Genomic DNA, 20,593 nt, shown 5'->3' on the forward strand with positions numbered 1-20,593 from the left:
AGTAGAAATAATTAAAAGAGGAAGAAGAAGTCGAAGATGACGCAAAGTCGCAGCGCACGTGAAAGCTGCATTGGCGTAAGCCATGGCCTCAGCATTCGTCGCCATCCTTCTTGTTTGACTTCCCATAAATCCGACCACAGAATGCGAATATATACTTATGGCACAAGCAGGTAAAGGTAAAAAGACAGAGCTGAAGACAGCCCTTTTCATTGCATCTGGTACCAGATTTCTTCAGTGTTCTTCTGGTTGATTTCTTTCCTTACCTTTCTCCGTGTGCTTGGACGATCTCCAGACTTTTCTTCGCCGATTCCGCTCCGTTATTTTCTTTCTTGTCGGAGCAGGTCCGACCGCGAGGGACGGAGTCTCATAGATAGATTAGATACACGTGACGTGTCTGAATCTGTTTATGCTTGATTGGTGCCCTAATATTTCCTTTGTTTCTTACTTTGGACCAGGGAAAGTTTCGTTGGAGCAAGGAAAGAGAGAGAGAGAGAGAAAGGATGCGCCTGTATCTTGGGAGTAGGATGCTCCGGAAGATTGTGGTGGGTGTCAGTGTTGTGATATGGGTATTGTTAATGGAGCCATGTGCTGCAGCTGGGGTTGTGAACGGGAAGCTCAAGTCGGCCACTTTCTTGTCGCCCAATTTCGTGTTGGGACCCGGTTCCGTGGAGAACAAGCACTACTACGACATCGGTTTCCCCAGAGGCCATGTTGCCCTCAAGAGTTTCGATGCCCAAGTCGTTGACGAGGATGGGATCCCCGTCCCTCTTCACCATACTTATCTCCACCACTGGGTCGTCGCCAGATACTACTCCCGCCCTGGCCATCCCCAATCCAAAGCTGACTACGTTTTCGCCAGGAACTCTGGAATATGCCAGAGGGATTCCCTGGGACAATACTTCGGTCTGGGCTCTGAAACACGCAAGACCGCCACATTTGTTCCCGATCCTTATGGAATCGAAATCGGTAATCCTGCGGACATCCCTGCTGGGTTCGAGGAGAAGTGGATGCTCAATGTCCACGCCATCGACACACGTGGCGTGGAGGATAGGTTGGGCTGCACCGAGTGCCGGTGTGATCTCTACAACGTCACTCAGGATGAGTATGGCAGGCCTCTCAGGCCTGACTACATAGGCGGTTTGTACTGCTGTTATGACCAGACACAGTGCAGGCTCAGACCGGGCTTTCAAGGCGCTCGCAGAAGCCTCTACCTGAGGTACACCGTGGTCTGGTCCGACTGGGATACATCCATCCTCCCTGTTGACATTTACATACTCGATGTCACTGATACCTGGACTGCCCTTGATAAATCATCCGAACACAGTGCAGAACATCATTGCCGAGTGAGTTACCCTCTTTACGACACTCGTGAGGTCCTAAATCATAATACTGTTAGTATTGACGAAACTAGCATGGGTATACTATTCACTTCTTTCTGCTATATGAATTATCATTACAAACATGGTTGGAGCACCCATGCGGGGTGAGGTATCTTTTACACTTGGCTCTTCCATAACTTTTGAAAGTACATTCTTGATACTTGGCATGGTAGTACCTCACACACCTGTTTCTTTGTTATTTTAATCCTTCTTCTGAGGTGATCAGCTAGAATGTGGTCGATGCAGGTTGAATACGACGTGGAGTCCTGCAATCAAGCTACTGAAGCTGATGACCTGTGCGTTGACAGCAAAAGGACAAGCCTTGCCCTGCCTACTGGTGGTTATGTGGTGTATGGTGTTGCCCATCAGCATTCAGGGGGTCTTGGTTCCAATCTTTATGGAGAGGTGATTTCAAAATGCGCATGCCTTCTTTCCTCACTTTATGTATCTATATTGCTGGGTCATTCGGAAATTCTTGGATAAACCTACATGACTTTTCATGGAAAGATTTATTGGTTTACAGCTTGATCAGATACCTGACTGAAATAAGCTTGGCTGCAGTATTATTTCAATGTTATTAAGAGGTTGGTTATGACTTTGTGCCTCATGAGGATTCCCAAAGGAGCCCCACGCTGATTGTTCTTAAAAAGTCAAATTTCACAGAAAAAAGCACCAGCTTCCATTGCTCAAGCACTCTCAAAACTGTAGCATATGTCACTTTGTAGATCCTGGTTATCTTTAATTAGTCAGTCATCCTAATAGTTTCTTTAACCCTCTTTCCATTTTATCACCTGTTCACAATTGGTGACCTCCCTCAATTCCTCATTATCCATGTATAGATAGTCTACCCACAATCACAAATTCGTGGCAGGATCTTCGTGCCATCTACAGCTTTTAAAGTTCTTATATGATTAGTATTGTCTCTTTAAGATTATCATGGGGATCTTGTATCAATTTGCTTATTTTTCTGTAATATCTTTTGTGTTCTCCCTCAACCAATGCTTCCTGATTATATTTTCAAAAGGTACAGGCTGCAAGTTTACTCATTCCCACTAATTTCTTATTAATTCCCAGCTCATTTATGTGATTCTCTTGAAGAACATGCTGCCATATATCCAGTTTAAAGTTGAAATTACACCACTTACATCACACTTCATTGCTCCTCTGTTTAGTTAAGTTGTTGAAATTATTCCTATCCGCATGCGTCAAGGCTTTATTGTCAATAATTCGTTAGGCTAAGAAATGGTCGTAAGCTTTATGGACTTTTGTGTGATCCCAGTCCAAAGTTGTAGAGGTGTGGCTTGCTTGTAGGGGAAATAGCCTTGGCACCCTGCAATTATTTGACTGATGATACAATAGCATTTGTCATGCGTAACCGTTGGTGTTTATTTCGGCTTGAGACCAGCAATGATGGTCTCACAAAGTGTCATTTCTGTTATGTTATTTGATGCCTATACATCTCTGACATGTGGAGATCACTGGCTTTCAAATAGTCCCCAACACTGGCCTTTCAGATTTCTTCTAGGGAACCATAGCAGTTCTTTGTTACATGCAAGCTAAGAAAAACATTAGCTGGTATAATTCTCAATTTGGGGTATACCTTAGTCTCCTGCATCCGACTTTAGAGATATTTTTGTCCATCGCAGATTGCCATCTATTATAACCTTTTTTTTTTTTTTTGCATCATTATTAGGATGGACGCGTCATATGTTCTTCAGTGCCGGCTTATGGTACAGGGAAGGAAGCGGGAAACGAAGCTGGCTACATAGTAGGGATGTCGACATGCTATCCTCAACATGGTTCGGTTAAAATCAATGATGGGGAGATTCTGGTTCTGGAGTCCAACTATAGCAGATCACAAAGCCACACTGGGGTTATGGGACTTTTCTATCTTTTGGTAGCAAGGGAGTTGCCAAAGCCCATGCCTGACTTGCCTTTCGCTGTCCAGGTAAGGTTGCCATCTAATGGTGCCTTTTTGAGTGAAATGATTTCCAAGGTTTCAAAAACTGAAGCAGGTGATGGGGGTAGCAGTCATGAGGAAGTTTGTATCTGTTAGGCTCGGGTGTTCATTAATGTTGCGGGATAGGGTGACTGTGAGGTTGTCATTGAGTGGTCGATCAGCTATATTTATTTGCGAATGAGAAAAGCAAATTCTACCATTAACAGTCAATATCTCACGTGAAAGGCGACGCTTGTGCATTTGTGGTTTTTGCAGGTGCAGAGAAACATGACTTTGTCCCGTTTTGGAGGAGCAATACTTGCTTTTCTTGGAGTGGTAATTGCTTCCGCTATTGGAATCTCCTTGAAGCGTAGGAAACAAAGAGAGGAGGGTTACGAGTCACTTATGACATGAACGTGTTTTCAGTGAGCTAACAAGTTATGTACTCTGTTTCGCTATCGATAATGTTAAGTACTTGGACTTGTTTACAGGAGTGGAGTTAGCGGTTACTTTGCTTTTAAAGCACGTGTAACAGCCTTGTATCAAACCTCAAAATAATGTTAAGTCTTTCCTTGTCTTACATTGACAAATTTGGGATGAAACTGGGTTGGAAATTGCGCAGTGACTTTTGGATCATTAGGGTAAGAAGCCGAATTGTCTGGTGCAACCAGCGTACACAACCAATTGGTAATACGTGCTCACAAAATTTCCCTTGGTCCGATCAGTATGTATAACAAAGGATCGTCTAGTCGGAAGTTGAGATGACTCTACTCGATCCTCTTTCAAAGGAAGGTTCAGTGTGCCAGCTTTGAATCAACCGAAGGAAATTCGATATTTTGGTTCGAGCAAAGGCCGTGATAACAAAACCTGAGCAAAAGGCTTTACCTTCCCTTTGCCTCTTGGTATAAACTTGCCCTTTTCACCGCCATGTTCCAACTTCCAACGGTTGTTGCCCTTGCTGTTCGCCTTACTCTTTCATTTAGGAGGAAAGATGAAGAAGTCATGTCTTGAGATCATCGTCAGGACAGTGGATGGACGTGTGTCCGAGGGGTGATCAAATGTCTCCTTCCATTTTATGGTAAGAATTGATGCTGCCAGATTCAGTAACCAACTAGTTGAAGCCCCCATGCGTGTAGCATGGATTTCAAAATCGGCTTTGTCAAGGCTTTAGGCTTCTTCTTTTTATTCCTTCTTTTCGGCCAACGGCTTGTGAAGATTTGTTTTTAGGATGCTATCCTATGGTAAAAATACATTGTGCCTACAGAAATTTGCTCCTTTTTTTTTATAACAATATTTACATGGACAAATATGAATTCATCAATTAATACTATATTTTTTTCGGTTGAATATTATTGGACAAACATGGTCGGCAATGACCGTTAGCGATCTCTGGTGTAAATTGTCGTAAAGGATACACTGCAATTTAGCAAAAATGTTTGGTAAAAAATTAGCACAATTAAAAAGATTATGATTGAATAGATATTCATGCAATAGGTTGTAATCAGATGGATGGGTGTTTGAGGTGCCATTCAATCTCGCCCAAGCGTTAACATCGTCTATCACCACCTAATCAACCGTGATTCCAAAAATTTGAATAATTAATTTGTCTAATTATTTCGTAGAGTTTGTCACGTAGTAAAAGCAGAAAATGCTTCGTCTGGTTTTGGACAAGTCCGCGGCAAATCGGTCTAATAACAGAAAAAAAGCTTTCGCTTTCCAAGTTCTGTGTTCGCTGTTCTTCTCAATCCCTCCAACCATCAGTTCGTCTGACGACACGAAGCTCCCTCACGAAGTCGTCGAGATCCTAAAGCGATTGCCGGTGGGATCTCTCCTCCGATTCAGGTGCGTTTGCCGGTTATGACGTTCTACCATCGATGACCCTCGTTTCGTGGCGCTCCACTTGAACCGCTCCTCTCTTGATGCCTCCAATTGGCATGTCGTGTGTCTAGAACGTTGGTCTCCTCGGGCTCTCTGTTTTCCTGTCTCTTACTCGGGCTTCCATGTCTCTAATCGAAATTCCATTTGCTTCTCCTCGCCACTGTTACTGCTCTGTTGGTTCATGTAATGGTTTGATCTGCGTCACAGAATGTGCCGGAAATGGCTATGGCCGGTTGATGTATTTGTGGGATTTATTCATCAGAAAGCACAAGGTGGTTCGACGATCCCATCCGGCACGTAAGTTTCTTTCCAGGGGACTCTTCGCATACTAGTAGGATTTGGCTTCGACGCTATGTCGAGTGACTATAAGATTATGAGGATTCTCTATTGTCCAAATGATCATTCTCATCCAAGCTTCTGCAAGGTAAAGCCTCGTGTCTAGATTTATTCACTCAGTACAGATTCCTGGAGAAGTTTGGAGTGCGAGGTTCCGTGGAGAACAAGTAATACTACGTCCGCAGAGACCATGTTGCCCTCGAAAGAGTTTCGATGTTGGACAATACCTCGGCCTGGGGCTCTAAAACACACAAGACCGCCACATTTGCTCCGAATCGAAATCGGTAATTCCGCAGACATCCTTGCTGGGTTCGAGAAGTGGATGCTCAATGTCCACGCTGTCGGTGTGGTTTTAAAATCAAGTTGTGTACTTGATTTAAATGGGGAGAAGTGCAATATAAGTTATAAAATTTGTAGCGAAAGTACAATTAAGCCTTTAAATTAACGGAAAATGCAATCAAATTTTAAAACTGGTCATATTGATGCAATCAAATCTCTCCATTTCCTGCATCCAATCCGACAAACGGAAAATAATGACTTGGCCTTTTTATTTATTTATTTATTTATTTCTCTCATCTAGGCAACGTAGAGCTTAAATAAAAGAGCCCATGAGCAAAAAGTAGATCCTTTAAAGTTTGCCTTAAATTTCCAAGCCTTAATTCAACCGAGCGTAATTTTCTTCTCAAGATCACTTCACTTCTTCGTCCAGTCCGTTAAGGGCCCTTGTTTGTGGAGTCCTCTTCTCGTTCATCTAGTCATCCGGTTCTTCATCTGAGGGTCCTTATTTGGTGCAGCTTCGAGTAAGAACGAAAGTAGGTCAATGCATGAGTTACGGGTACAGCACAATCTAATTGTCCATTGTTGGCCTGAAAATTACCGAGAAAAAAGGAATTCTTCCATGAGCCTTTCATCTCCATCTCCATCTCGCTTTAGATGTTCTGTTTGTTTCCTCTCTGTTTTTTTTTTTTTCAAATACCAGTCTGGCATAGGTAAATTGAACTGGAATATTACTTAGTAATCATGCCAATAATCAAAAGCAAAATTGCATGATTCAGTTCAAACCATGCAATCTGATTCCGGCGCAGAGGGCGGGTTCATTCACGATCCCTAGTCAACAAAGAATCTATATCATACCCTCTTGAAAGAACCAGTAATAATCATTTACGGCTACAAGAAAATGTGAAGCAGCAACAGCCGCTTTATGCTACAAGATGTATAACTGTGAAAACTGGTCTCCGCTACGAAATGGAAAACAGACTGTCCGGAGCTTGCCTTATTGTGATGAAATTTAAACTGAATCCTCACCTCAAGCTATGAATGAGTTTACAAACAGAAGAAATTCCTCAGAAGAACAAAACTTTATAGCAAGTTCTAGTTCTAGCACATCTTTCTCCCTCCCCCACTTAAACAGATTATCATGCCTCTGACTTAAACTTCCTGGTAGCTTCTGGCTGAATACTTTTCTCCAATATAATATATCAGTCAAAACACTAAGTGTTACCGGCCACCACCCTTTCTCTGAGGCAGGCTGACATCCTCATCATCTGACTCGATATCGCCGTACTGCCACATATTTAGCCGGTGAGTCCGTGCTTCAGCCTGGTACTTTTCCAAGTTGTCAAGGGCCATTTGCCGCTGCTTGGAATCCCACTTCTTCCTCTTTTCCATCCTAGCCAACCCCTCCTGAAATTCCAAAGTCAGGATTAGACAAGCTCAGCGGAAGAACATAAAAGCATAACTAGAGGCATTCTGCTACCCATCAGGTACTTTTAAAGCGGGAAAAACTACAGAAAAGCAAACACAATTTGATGTCAGTGACCATGATAAGTGGAAAGCAGAGCCAAATAAAGATCACTGCATCAGACATTGGACTTTTTGTTTTTATTGATATCCACCTCCGCAATGACAATGGTCAGGTAGCAGATTATGTTTTCTTTTGCTGTTACATTTCATACAGCAAATCTCTCTCCAGACCAGTCATATTAAGCAATTAATCCCAAAAACTGGAAGAAAGGCAAAAGTTACTGACCTATATAATTGTCAGATATGATAAGGCACATAAGAGGACAGTACATTGAGTAACGAGTCCTCCTTTAAAAGCAGTAAATGTGGCAAATGATTTGTTGTAGAATACCAAAACACACAAATTGACATAATTCAGATGCTAAGATTCTAAATCCTACAAGAGGGCAGCATCTGTACCTTCACCATTGCTGCGTTTATACTTAAATCAGAGTCAGCCGCACAAAGAGTTACCGTGATAACTGTTCCAGTTCCCTGACCTTTGACTTTTCCTCCTGAAGTATCCCTTTCCTCTACAGTCGCCTTAAATTCTTCCGAGCTGCTTAACGTCAGTTCACTCAAATAAACTGCTGCTTCCTGACCAAAATCCTCATCTAAGGTGGGAACCTTGACATATGCCAGGCTGCAAAGCTGAGCAAGACCAGTTGAAGAGGCTAATGAAGGATCAAGAGGCCGTAAACGACTGTAAGGAACAACTTCTTGATTCCCATAGTCAATGTAGAACACTTCAAACTTGTCGTTTGCAGATTCAATGGTTCCTCGAGGAGCACTGACAATCTTCACATTTAAGTGAGAACTTCAGTCAGACAAGCTTTCACAAGATATTAGCATGGAAAAAATTACAAAACTGCATCAACTCAGTACTCCGAAGATATTCTCACCCAAAAGCATAAGCAGAAAAGAATAAATACTAATTCCACACTCAATTTTCTTCCCTATGAGAAGGCAGACTATAAACTCCTAGAAATATGAGATAAACAAGAGAAAAAGTAGTAATCAAAAGGGTCTAGTTGGGGCCACTTGTTAACAAGACCTAGGGCACCAGTTAAATAGACTGAAATTAGAAAGGCACCTTTTAAAAGGATTTGAATTATTAAAGTACACAGATTAAGAAACCTTACCTACTTTGAATGCAAGTTTTATCATTTCCAAACCATATTTAATCCAGCTTAACAAAAGCCATATGGGGCACTTATCAACAAAATCCAAATCAAAATGAACTAGGCACCAGATCCTTTAAGTAGCTCTCATCTAAGCAGCGGGAACATGTAAACACGGTTCTTTCATTTTTTACTTAGCATAAAAATGTGACACGACTTGAAGTATATAAAAACATCACTTGAAATTCTTTTCACAGCAATTCAGTTACCCAGTCAGGGGTAGCATATTACAGTGAATGGTATTCACTTTCCCTATTTGACTAATCAAATCATAAAATGACAGACACCAAGTAATGTTCTATCAGTTCTATCCCCTCTACGTATTATCTCTTCTTAAACAATTCCCAACATTGTCTTCATACTCAGTTAAACATAGAGTTAACTCTAGTCAGCACGAGATGGGCATCCCTAAGAGAAACTTCAGGGTAGAACAACTACTCTGAGCTTGAGAAAGCTACAAATGAATGTACACTAACAATATATTTTTATCACCAAAATGTCTAGGTAAAGGCATTTATCCGACTTACCATTGCTCTGTTCCAAGAATTATCAGCACCAAATTGAGCAAGTACAGTATCACCCTTTCTTGGATTGAATGCACCAACTAGAGGGACTTCTTGAAGATTCAATGACACAATTTGCCTCTGAATGGATGCCACACTCTGATCTCCCACCGGTTGGACATAAAATTTACCACCACCGAGGACTTCTGTTACCACCACCTGAAAAGGTTAATAAGGAAGTCAGCACTGATTTTCCAATAAGCACGTTGTCAGCATCAATAATTCTTCCAAAGTACCTTGAGCACTTCTTTTTGTTTGCTTTCAACGGCAGGACCATTTGACACTTCCTGCCCTTCCACATAATTTTCCCATATCTGCAATAACGAATTATATCAAAAGCAGTACCTAAAGAATGAGAGCACTAAGGTCACAATACTCTGCTTCATACTTTCAATTTCTGCCTTTTGGCTACTTGTTCAGCCTGTTGAAGTAGATGAGCATCTGGGATCCTGTCACCGCCAAAGGAAGTTTGAAGCTTTGCCAGGCCAGCTTCAAGAAGTGTTCCTGCCATATTTTTCTTGGACTCCCATAGTGATCCCAGAAAGGTCCCAGTTCTATCGACAGTTTCTACTTCAATCTGTACAAATGAAGCAATTGGTAATCAAGACAAAGGAAAGGTAAGCTGACTGAGTACTACAGTAGAGCAGAACCACATAACCTCCACATCTCTCTGCATTATTTTCCGTCTCATCAAGGCAATTGCTTCATCTGAAAAGGGCTCATCCCGACCTGGGCACCTCACACCAGAGAAGGAGAAAGCAATGCTGCACGTTTCTTTTGGTATCAGAAGTTTAAACCGATGACCGCTGAGCACATACTCCACGACAGCAGGAACCCTCCTACTCCGCTGCAAGAATGGCAAAAAGTCCCTGGCTTTCTTTGCTGATGCCTGGAGAACATTAACACATATATTACTTACGAACAATCTGTCGAGAACATATAATGGATTACAGCAAGGATGCCTCTAACCGTAACCAAATCTGTTATGTGCATCACTGGAGGATCCTTAGAAGAATGCATCCCTTTTCTTCCGCTGATGGCCCGGGCTTCCGCTGCAAGAAGGCAATCATAGTAGTTTGATCTTTCTTCAAAATCACGATGCCTAATCACAGTCCCGAAACCACGTGCAACCACCAACTCTGCCACATTTAGCCCCAGTGGCTGTTTGTCAGGTGCAGATGAAGCCCCTGAGGCAGCATCATCACCATCAACATTGAGGGGAGATACCAAGAAGACTGAGCCAAAGTCCATCACTCTTGAATCAGCAGCTCCAGCTGCTGTTGAAGCTCCATCTGCCAAGCCGACCTTCCTGGAGTACTCCATCAAAACTTTCACCTGATTGAATAAGAACAATTGGTAACCACTTGAACTATAATGCGAATGAGTCTTAAACAAAAGACAAAAAAGTTTTCACACTTGTCTCCCAATCAGCCGTGTTCTCAAAAACTCCCTCGCTTCCCGGGCAAATGGTGCAGGCTTTTCATCTTTCCGAGGATTCCCCAGTTTGGGGCATCTTATACTGGACAAATTCACCCGTCGCTCTGCCATTGAACTGCCGTATGGGGCAGAATCATCGGCAACGACAACACAGTCACCACTTACAACCTCTACCACCTGGAAGAAACCAAAAGGTAGGTAGAAATTCTCACACACAAGCACAAGCAAGTGGACTTGAGCAAAGCTAGGACTGTACCGTTCCACTGAAGTTTTGATCACAGATTGCCTTTGAATTACTAGGAGGAGGAACATAGTTTGTCCAAAATCTTAATCGACTTTTCTTGGCCTGGAGTTCTGCAGCCTTCAGCCGTCTCTTAGCTTCTTCTTCCATCATGTTTGCACTCCATTCAACATATTTAGCCAAACCCTGCCAAGGAAACACAACAGGAAGGAGAATGAGTAACACAAGATTTGTATTTAAAAAAAGCACAAAATGTGGAAAGTGGCAGCAAACAGACAAACATGAGTATTGCAAGCTGTCAGAAGCAGCTCGCAAATACTCATGACTGTTTATGCAGAGTTATTAGCGCTCTAATTTTCAAGTTTTGTGCTTTCTTCTGGTTAACTACCAAGCAGTCACATTATTCAGATACTTGACAAATCTAATCATGGGAAAAGCCATCTTTTGGAAAACATCATTCTTAAGAGGAGTACTCTGTTAATTGAACTTTTACCAAAAATATTTAGTTTGACATTAACATCAAAATATGGATATTTAAATGGAAAGTTCTATGAAATAAGTATCACTACTTCTTCGAAATAAATATCACAAACAATCCACATTGCTTTCCCTTGGACTGGAAATGATGTCCATTGTAATGATCAAATACTGGACATGGTTTATGTGGGACATACCCAGTATCAAACTTCAATAGTGAGGGAGGTCACAAGACACACAATGTCCCTTATGTTATTAACCATACTTCTTTTACAGGTCTAGAGATAGCTGATACAAGGTAATGTGGTGTAAATCACTATGGATTATCTTATCAACATTGTCAAAGCACGCACACTTCTCCTCAAACAACTTGATTGGAATGATTAAACATAATTATTCGCAGTTCTATACAATTCCAAGATATATAGTAAAGAAGAGGTTCTTCTCAAAACTCCTGCAGCGTCTACATATGACGCATCTCTTCATCCACTCTTTTGATACGTTTGAACTTTCATTTTCAACATGAATACCAATCTAAGCATGTATTTATATGAATATTGCACTTTTGTTCTGTAATTAATTGGCTGCTACGTTTTACCCTCAAATATTTCACATATGTCTATATAAGTGAGACCTATAATGACCATAGGTAATCTAATGAATATAGAAAACTTATCATAAATAGAATTTTCATTGGTTAGAGTAAAATGGCTAATGCAGAAAAAAATGATTTTTTCACAGTTCATGAGCCCACACTCACAAATACCATCAAGGTGCATTGTCCTCTATTGTTAAGAGGTTAAAAATTTGATGCTTGACTAACTCTTGAGATCTATCGTGGAAAAAAAATAGAAGAATTCTTTTGTTGGATACAATTTTTTTGCCTGTGTTTTAACGCAGAATGCAAATACATTGAAGCTCTCAAGCTTATCTGCATAACACATAAGCCCACTATTAATTCAGACGAATCAAATTAAGGTGCTGCATGTCTCTTAGCGCCTGAAACCTCAAATAGCTAAACAGTGCTTTTTACCAAGATATATTATGAAACAGACACAATTCGAAGAAAATGAAAAAAGGTCATATTGAATACTAAGTAATAATAATAGGTCCATCATCATGCAGGGTGAAAATATAATAGTCCAGTATATGCACGGGATAGATTACTAGATTATTGTGATTACAAGATATTTGACAATTTAACCTAATACCTAATAAATGCAACCCCTCCATCTAGAGATGTAAATCACATGATGTGTTAAACATGAGATACAGAGTCAAATTGCTGACAAATTTGAATGCAAACCTTTAAATATCACGTTCATCATAACAGAAATCCAGGCCCCTAATCAACCACAATTTGGATCGCACATTTCTGTTGTACCATATGATGCTATCTCAAATGCTAAAAACAACATTTCGTGTATACCATTGTCAAATTATATTGGACTCTCATATATTGCTAGGAAAAATCTACCTCAATCTAGAGATACATTCCACATAGTCTCTCAATAAGATAAACACATGGTCATCAATGTTATGCTTGCCACATATCAAAGCATCGAATTAAAACTTTACTCCAATGGCTTAACAATTTGTCCCAAAAGCTTAAGCTGTCAAACCCATTATAAATGTCAACATGTATTTCTTAACACTGTTCCTTGTGTGGAAGCTAGATCTCACACGTGAAACATGGAAATAACTGGAAAATAGAGTACAAATACAAGGAAAACAAAAAGAATAAGAAAATGTTTTGGAATCCGATCTCTTGATTTATGCTAATAGGATAATACCATATGAACTAACAATGTGATCCAAAAATTTAAGCTATCAACCAAAGCCATTACATATATCAACCATTTATTACTCAACCAGTCCAAACAAGTATATCCTAGTATCGCGTTCTAGGCAAAGTGAAGAACACATTTCAGCATCCATTAACAGACCCATTCCATCTGCAACCTTGCTTCACATTGCACTAGTCACACAAAGCAAAGCAAATTTATGCAGATCACGGAACAGGAAACATTTCCCAGTGTCAAGGTTAAAGAAGACAAATCACCCCACAATCTATTGTAATGAAGAGTCAACTCACAGCGGTGATATAAAAGGAAGCGTTGAGGATCACAGAACCTCAATACCATCCACAAAGAACAAAGCAATTAATCTAACGCAAATGTGCAATATGGAGTAACATACATTTTCCAAAAGCTCCAATGCCAGATCCTTCGCTGAGTCCGAATCAGAATAGAAGACCGACCCTATAAGGTTACTGAACTTGTCAACACCTTCCAGGACAATACGGACCTGTAAGAAAACCCCTTAGATATGTGAAGAACGGTACTTCTAGAATTTCTTAAGATCAGAAAGCAACAAAAAATTTCATACATCTCTATGTAAAACACGAATCTCCGTGAAATGTTTGGCTTCCAAAGCAAAGGGATCAGGTGAAACATCAGCAGCCGAGGCAGCAGAAATTGCAAGTCTCTGTGCAGACGTTAAAGGGGCCCTTGGTTCAGTAGTAGCAACTCCATTCAGTTCATCAGATACTTCTGCTTCAGCAACAGGTTCGGATGCAGTCCTTCTTCCCATGGAGGGTGCCTGCAAGAAGTGAAAGATTCGCGGGCAACTTTATTGAAATTCACTTAAAAGCCAAATCAAATAACTGAGTTGCTAGCATATTTTCCACATTGTAGATTAGTGGAGCCCGCTAACCCACAACTGTACTAACATATATTTTATACTTATTAACCTTAAGGATCTAATTTTTTTCATTGATGGAAAAAAAAAAAAAGAATAAATTTTGATATTCATAAACAGTCATACCTTTATAAAGCCCACTATTAGAATATAAAAGCCCACTGAATGATTTCTATCATAGATACAGAAATGGAGGAAGGTACCAGAACTATGAGTATGTCCCCCAACAAAAAGTGGGCGACTGTCTAAAAATTCCTAGTTATAGTTAGAAAAGCAACAGCAACAAATGGATTACACCATTTTTCGATAATCAGCATAAAGAGCTAGCATTTCTCATGTCAAGCTTTAAGTGTGGTGCATATTGATAGCACATGCCCTAGATGATTTAAAATGAGCGGTTGATTTTGTGATTATCAAACACAGATAGTACTGTCAATCAATCGATAGCTCAAATAAGTATCGTAATAGGATCATAGTTTTTTTTCCTGATTGATTTAGTAGTCTTATTATCTTTTAATTGATAGTCTATTAGGATTTAAGATTTTTTTTTCTTCTCTTGAAGTGGGGTACACAATCACCCACTTTACTAGGGTAGGAGTTTAAAAGAGGCTGCGTATATGAGTCTACATATTCTGAACAAAAGAAATATGTATGTATGAGTCTAAATATATACAGTTGTCACTCTTCCATCTTAGACATTTATGAAGTTCGTGCAAAGCGTAAGAAAGCCTAATTGTGATGCTTAGGATGCCTTGGAAGGATGATAAACGAATCTACTCCTCTCGAGTTACGGTTAGTTGCAAATTCCTTTCAAAGTTCAATTTAAAATGGGCTCACTTCTCCTACATCAATTAACCAGGATATGAGATAGGATTCACTACTAAACCACCCCAATAAATGCTCCAGATTTTATATACTGTACCTGAATTCCAGCAACGAATACTTGGACGAACTGAAATTCTGGAAGTAAGTACACCCTGAGAGTACTGCCATCACGAATCTGCTCAACAATGCCTTGCATGGGCCTGCCTTTATTCGCAGTGAGCAGACCCATGGCGTCCAAGTTGCTAGCATTGCCGACTGAAGAAGGAGGGAGGTGTCTGATGGAACCCTCTGCAGCACCAGCTACCTAAGAATTAAGAGGGAAATTACTGATGGTTAGTCACTTTCCAACTGATAAGGAAAATAGAATATCTACTGCAATAAAATCATCTAAAGTTTAGACTTTAGTCACCAAGTAAGAAATAATCATCAAAAAATTTCCAATAGTCAGGTTATAAATCGACATGATTACCAAATATTTAACGGGCTGAACTCCTCGCGCTCTCTCTTTAAAAATGGTTTTACTTTATTTTCTCAGAACAATAGAGAAATCTGTAGCATGCATCACAATACGAAATTAATTAATCCACGTCTGATCATATTTAGAGGAAAGAGAAAGTCGCAGAAGAGATAGGAGAGCGCATGAAGGAAGGGCCAGCGAGTAGAGATATATAGAGAGTAAGATACTAAGGTTGATTCAACTAAATTATTTCACCCTCATCACATGGTTGATCAAGACCAGAACTAAGGAATTTCAGAAGAAAAGGGTGTGCAAATGATCACACGTGTACATCAACACACAACTAAAATCAAAAGGCACCTGGCTCCATCGACCAAGACCTTCTTGCTTAGCTTGCTCTTCAAGACGTAGCAATTCTGCCAGAAAGGGGCTTGCCTCCCCTTTCTGTTGACCTTGTTCCCTGACCTGCAAAAGATGGATTTACCACGATTCATGTGAGGGAGCTGACCTGAATATATATGCACAACATGCTGCATGCTGGAAATATGAGCATATCACCTTTGCCCAGCCTTCAGCAACCACCAGCATAGCTACATTTTTGTCACCAAGAAAGACGGAGCCAAACTCTCTGCCAATGGACGGAACGGTGTAATCCACTTTAAAAGTGACCTCCTGTGCCAACATAACAGTTTCATATGACTATGCCCCAAAAGATGCCAAAGTGATTGACAAGCAATCACACTGAACAGAAGAAATGAGCACCTTTCCAATGCACAACTTCCTAAGATTCTCTCTGCTGTCCCATGCAAACGGCTCGTCTACACCACCTTTGCGGGCCTTCGAAAATAAGCAACAGAATGTCAAAACTTGTGAATGTTGGCTACAAGTCTAAAAGACCCTAGTAAAAGTGAGAAGTTCAGTATGGGCGCATGATTAATCGGAACTCATAATGTTGGCATTCACTGAGGAAAAGAAAGGAAAGAGGAAATGCTAGAAGCGATCAGGGTTATGAGCTCTCATTACAAAATAAATTTCGACGTTAAGAAGACCAGACAAATTCCTGTAAAAAGTTCTCTAAATAACGGAACTGAAGAGGATTGTAATAAAGAAATGCAGCAGCAAAAAACGAAAGAGTGAGAAGGACATTTGTGAGCACCCCCACCCGCTGGCAGGGGAGAGAGAAGAGAGAGATACTGGGGGGAAATTACCAGTCTAGGAGCAATTAGAGAAGAGAGAGTAATAGTCTTTTCAGGAGGGATGCCGGTGTTGCTGTTGGTAATGGCCATGATTACCAAGCAGTCCCCCGATGGAACAGCCTTCACTCTACCTCTGAACCATCCAGTGGACCCAGCTTTTGATGACGCCATCGCCGCAACCACGATCTAAACTCGATCTGCCACGAGAGGAAACAGAGACCATGAATCAAAGTTTCGAAATTCCGTAAAGCAATCCGGCATTTCAGCTATAATAACGATTTGCACGTCGAATTTTCAGACGTTCTGGTGCAAACAACATCCAGGAATAGGGGAATACAAGGATCTAATGAACCCACGGACAAAGAATTCTCTAGATCAGCAAAAGAAAACTCAACCACAACGACATGCATCCCGATCGATGACATGCAACCAAGAGATCACGCGAGAATCTGTCTTTTGGATCAAGATAAACAATTAAAAGCTGCGATCTGTCTGCGGAACGAGTTAACAATTCAAAGAACGGCTCGGAAGCAATTTAAATCAGATCCACACTTCAAAGCGGAAGATCAAGCGAAACTAAGCGTTCTTTGAGAATACCTACTTTGTAGATCCGATCCACGGATATTGTTACACTACTCGAGGAACTCTCCCTCGAAATGAAGAGGGTCCTTCTTCTTCTTCACACTCGGACGGCTGGGAGGATTGGATGCAAAATGAGAGACCTAAAGGAAAACAGAGGAAACGGTCTCTCTCTATAAATAAGGATGATAAAATGGAGCAACTTATTTATGTATTTATGTGTGTGCTGGGGCTTGGCTGTAACATGCCCTCTATTTCCGACAAAATTTCTAAAATGTCCACCGGGTTTCAGTTCAAGTTCAACATACATCTTTCTGCTCTGCTCTAACAACAACCACCCTTCGTTACGGACACAATAACGTTCGCCAGCATTTAAACTTAAATCCACTGCCGTTGTCCATATTTTCTCCGAATCTGATGTTTACCCCGCTTGTCTTTGAACGTCAACATCTCAAATTTTCACCAAAATTTCGAAAAATCGATACGAGCTGACCGATGATCAAATGATCTCAAAACAAGACTTGGGCTTAAAAAATATGGCATCTACTCTTTAAATCCTTTCATTTACGTCCAATAGGTTTGAACTTGCTTGAGGGTCTTGCATTTTTTGCGCTGCAAGGAAACCTATGCTTTGCAAGTTTCGAGCATAACCCCACGAAATTAGATGCAACGGAAATCATATTAAAATATCTCAGGACCCAATTGACAAGCCAATATCTGAAAACGTACCTAAAAACCTCATAATCGAACGAAACTTCATAAATTTCTTAATTATGTTGACTAATGTTGTTTTTATGGTTGAAACGTCAATTTATTATTCAATTTATAGCCCCAATTATATTGCCCAATTTAGGCCAAAATCTTGGGTCTGTCATCTACACGAATTACCCTACAAAAACCAGGCTTATAAGAGGGCTCTTGACTCGAGCTTTCAACGAATTGAAGATATTTTAAATCGGACATTTGAGGTATAATATAAGGGCCCAGAAGCAAGGGTAACCACGACAGGGGGGACAAATAACAAAGAAAAAAAAGAGAGAGAAGAAAAGTTTAGAAAATTTGGGAAAATTTGCAAAACAGTTGCCCAAGATCAGAAGGATTTTATTGGCATATCGCGTAAAGATTTAGAATTGTAAAATTGAAAGTTTGCATCCATATTATAAATTTAGGACTCACGTACTTTTACATGCGTAGCCTCCTTCATACCCATGGGGATCCGCCATGTACTGAACCAACTAAGGGCACAAGCCAAAAGACAACAGTAGCCCTAGCAAGAGCTACGACCCTTGATGCCATCGACCCTTCAACTCAAGCTTGGGCTGAAGCGTTATGAACCATATACTTTGCATTCCTAACTGAAAGGGAGGATGTTAGTCAGGACCGTTCCAAAAGAGATAAGGGATATGCTATTCGAGCATGAATTTGTCACGTTGGATAAACTTCAAAAGCTTTCCTAACGGTAAAGGAGGACGTTAGTTAGGACTGTTTCAAAAAAGATAAGAGACACACTATTCCAGTATGAATTCGTCATGTTGGATAAGCTTCCAAAAGAAAACTCGCCCCCTCGACTAGTGAATCATGAGATTGAGCTCATGCCAAGAGCCAAATCATCACAAATTTGTTGAGATAGTCGTGAAAGACATCATTCACCGAGTTGCAAAAGGTGATTGTTGCATCAGCTAGACCAATTTGCATGACCTAGAACTCGAAGGCTCTGTAGGGCGTCATACATGCCGTCTCGGGCTCATTTGCTTTAGCATTTTTGGGATTTGAATAGCGCAATTTCGGATTAAGCTTCACGAAGTACATAGCTCCGCTAAGTTGGTTGATCAGGTAAGTAATCAACAGAATTCGATAGTGATTTTTTGCCCATGAGCTTGTTAAGAGCCCTGTAATCAATGAATAGCTCCCATCCCGCTTCCTCTTGAACAAGTCCAGGGTGCCATAAGGGGCCTTTGATGGACGGACAAAACTTGTCTCCAGAAATTCATCTAGTTTCTTTCTTAGCTCAGCCAGCTCTGAAGGAGCCATCCTATAAAGGGCTCGAGCTGGTGATCTGGCTCTTGTTTTTTTTTTCCCCTTTTGTGGTTACCCTTGCTTCCGGGCCCTTATATTATACTGTTGATTACTTAACTGACCAACCAGCTGAGCGGAGCTATGTAGTTCGTGAAGCTTAATCCGAAATTGTGCTATCATGAATTCCAAAAATGATAAAGCAAATGAGCCCAAGGCGGCGTGTGTGACGCCCTATGGAGCCTTCGAGTTCTAGGTCATGCAAATTGGCCTAGCTCATGCACCAAACACCTTTTGCAACTCGGTGAATGATGTCTTTCACGACTATCTCGACAAGTTTGTGGTGGTTCATCTAGATGATGCAAGATATGGGCCGATCATGAGAAGTGTTTGCGCTTTGATATTTCAAAATCCGAAGGAAAATGACTTATAGATGAAGTGTTGGAAATGCTCGTGTGCCCAGGATTACATTAACTTCCTTGCGCATGGCATTGAGCAAGGGATGTTAGAAAATTTGGGAGAAATGGAGTAACAATATAGTCGGACTTTGAGGCGTGCAATCATTCTATTTTACGATCAATTTGCTCCATAAAGTTGCTATATGTTTTTGACAAATTCCCTTCGGGATACAACAAAGACACGATGATAATCTTGGATAACAATTCCAGTAAATCTCCTAAAACTCTCTGCAAAACAATAAAAGATTGTCTCTCTTTTGAAGGAAAACGAAAAAAATGAAACGTTACTTCTGAAAATGAACAGAACTGTCCATTATATAATACTAATACAACACACCTCTTGGTGTCCAAACTTCCCATACGAACGCATTTATTCATGTCCGAAAAGTTGCAATTCGGACATGACTGTTCGTGTGTGAAAACCGCCGTTCGGACATACCTATTCATGTTCAAAATTGCTGATTCGGACAAATGCAACCTTTCATTGTTCGAAAACTGTCGCGTCTAAAAATTGTAACTCTTTATTGTATAAAATTCAAAATTAAATAATAATAATAAAATAGAAATTAAATTTAACTCCTACATGAACAGGCGCCTTGTTTCGATAGGGTTCAACATTTAATTATTATAACTATTTCGAATAATAATAATAATAATAATAATAATAATAATAATAATAATTATTATTATTATTATTATTATTATTATTACTGAATAGTGCCAAATCTGAACCGCGATTGCTCAAACGTGCAAAGTGCTAAGTGCTAAGTGCGTCAAAATTGCGCAATTACATGTGTACCCACACGCGTGTATAGTGGGGTCTATCCCACTTGTCTATTTCTTTATTTTGAAAGGCTATAATAACTTTCTAACTAATAAAGAGACTTGCACTCATCTTTCTATCCTATGTGGAATTATAAAGGCAACTTTTTATTTTGTTTGTTTTACAAACAAACTTCAATAATGGAGAGTCCCCATGGACAAAAAGAAGGTTGAGGCCCGTTGACACTTAAACTTTCACTAACCTTTTTCATCATTTATTTTGCATAAAAAATCAAGGATTAATTTTAGTCCTTACCAAAAATAATTAAAGCATTTTTGGCATTCATGCATAGTATTTTGCATTTATTTTGATCGGCGGCAGGAAATTAG

At 40.3% G+C, this 20,593-nt stretch overlaps 2 protein-coding genes and 1 pseudogene across 4 annotated transcripts; 2 read left to right on the plus strand and 1 right to left on the minus strand.

Moving 5' to 3' along the window:
- The first annotated feature begins 397 nt into the window (after nt 1-397).
- LOC115749579 lies at nt 398-3,939 on the plus strand. Of its 2 annotated transcripts, XM_030686462.2 has the most exons (4): nt 407-1,343; nt 1,626-1,784; nt 3,073-3,327; nt 3,595-3,939. In XM_030686462.2, exons 1-4 carry the CDS (start codon nt 501-503, stop codon nt 3,730-3,732), a joined length of 1,395 nt encoding a protein of 464 aa, XP_030542322.1. In that variant the 5' UTR covers nt 407-500; the 3' UTR covers nt 3,733-3,939. The 2 variants fall into 2 exon arrangements, with proteins under 2 accessions (XP_030542323.1, XP_030542322.1); XM_030686463.2 differs by lacking the exons at nt 3,073-3,327; nt 3,595-3,939 and adding an exon at nt 2,034-3,042 and having other exon boundaries at nt 398-1,343; nt 1,626-1,850.
- Nucleotides 3,940-4,966: 1,027 nt separating this feature from the next.
- Nucleotides 4,967-6,987, plus strand: LOC125316012 (annotated as a pseudogene).
- Nucleotides 6,671-17,141, minus strand: LOC115749578 (ribonuclease TUDOR 1). Of its 2 annotated transcripts, none has more exons than XM_030686458.2 (17): nt 16,993-17,141; nt 16,404-16,588; nt 15,958-16,032; nt 15,754-15,867; nt 15,556-15,660; nt 14,836-15,042; nt 13,602-13,814; nt 13,413-13,520; nt 10,752-10,922; nt 10,475-10,672; nt 10,028-10,393; nt 9,717-9,947; nt 9,447-9,635; nt 9,295-9,372; nt 9,023-9,217; nt 7,735-8,112; nt 6,671-7,215 (listed from the first exon to the last, which is right to left on the minus strand). In XM_030686458.2, the coding sequence occupies exons 2-17, from the start codon at nt 16,560-16,562 to the stop codon at nt 7,030-7,032; spliced, it is 2,973 nt and encodes a 990-aa protein (XP_030542318.1). In that variant the 5' UTR covers nt 16,563-16,588; nt 16,993-17,141; the 3' UTR covers nt 6,671-7,029. The 2 variants fall into 2 exon arrangements, with proteins under 2 accessions (XP_030542318.1, XP_030542319.1); XM_030686459.2 differs by having other exon boundaries at nt 16,989-17,139.
- Nucleotides 17,142-20,593: the final 3,452 nt, after the last annotated feature.

This window comes from Rhodamnia argentea, chromosome 7 (assembly GCF_020921035.1).
Source record: "Rhodamnia argentea isolate NSW1041297 chromosome 7, ASM2092103v1, whole genome shotgun sequence".
Taxonomy (NCBI): domain Eukaryota; kingdom Viridiplantae; phylum Streptophyta; class Magnoliopsida; order Myrtales; family Myrtaceae; genus Rhodamnia; species Rhodamnia argentea.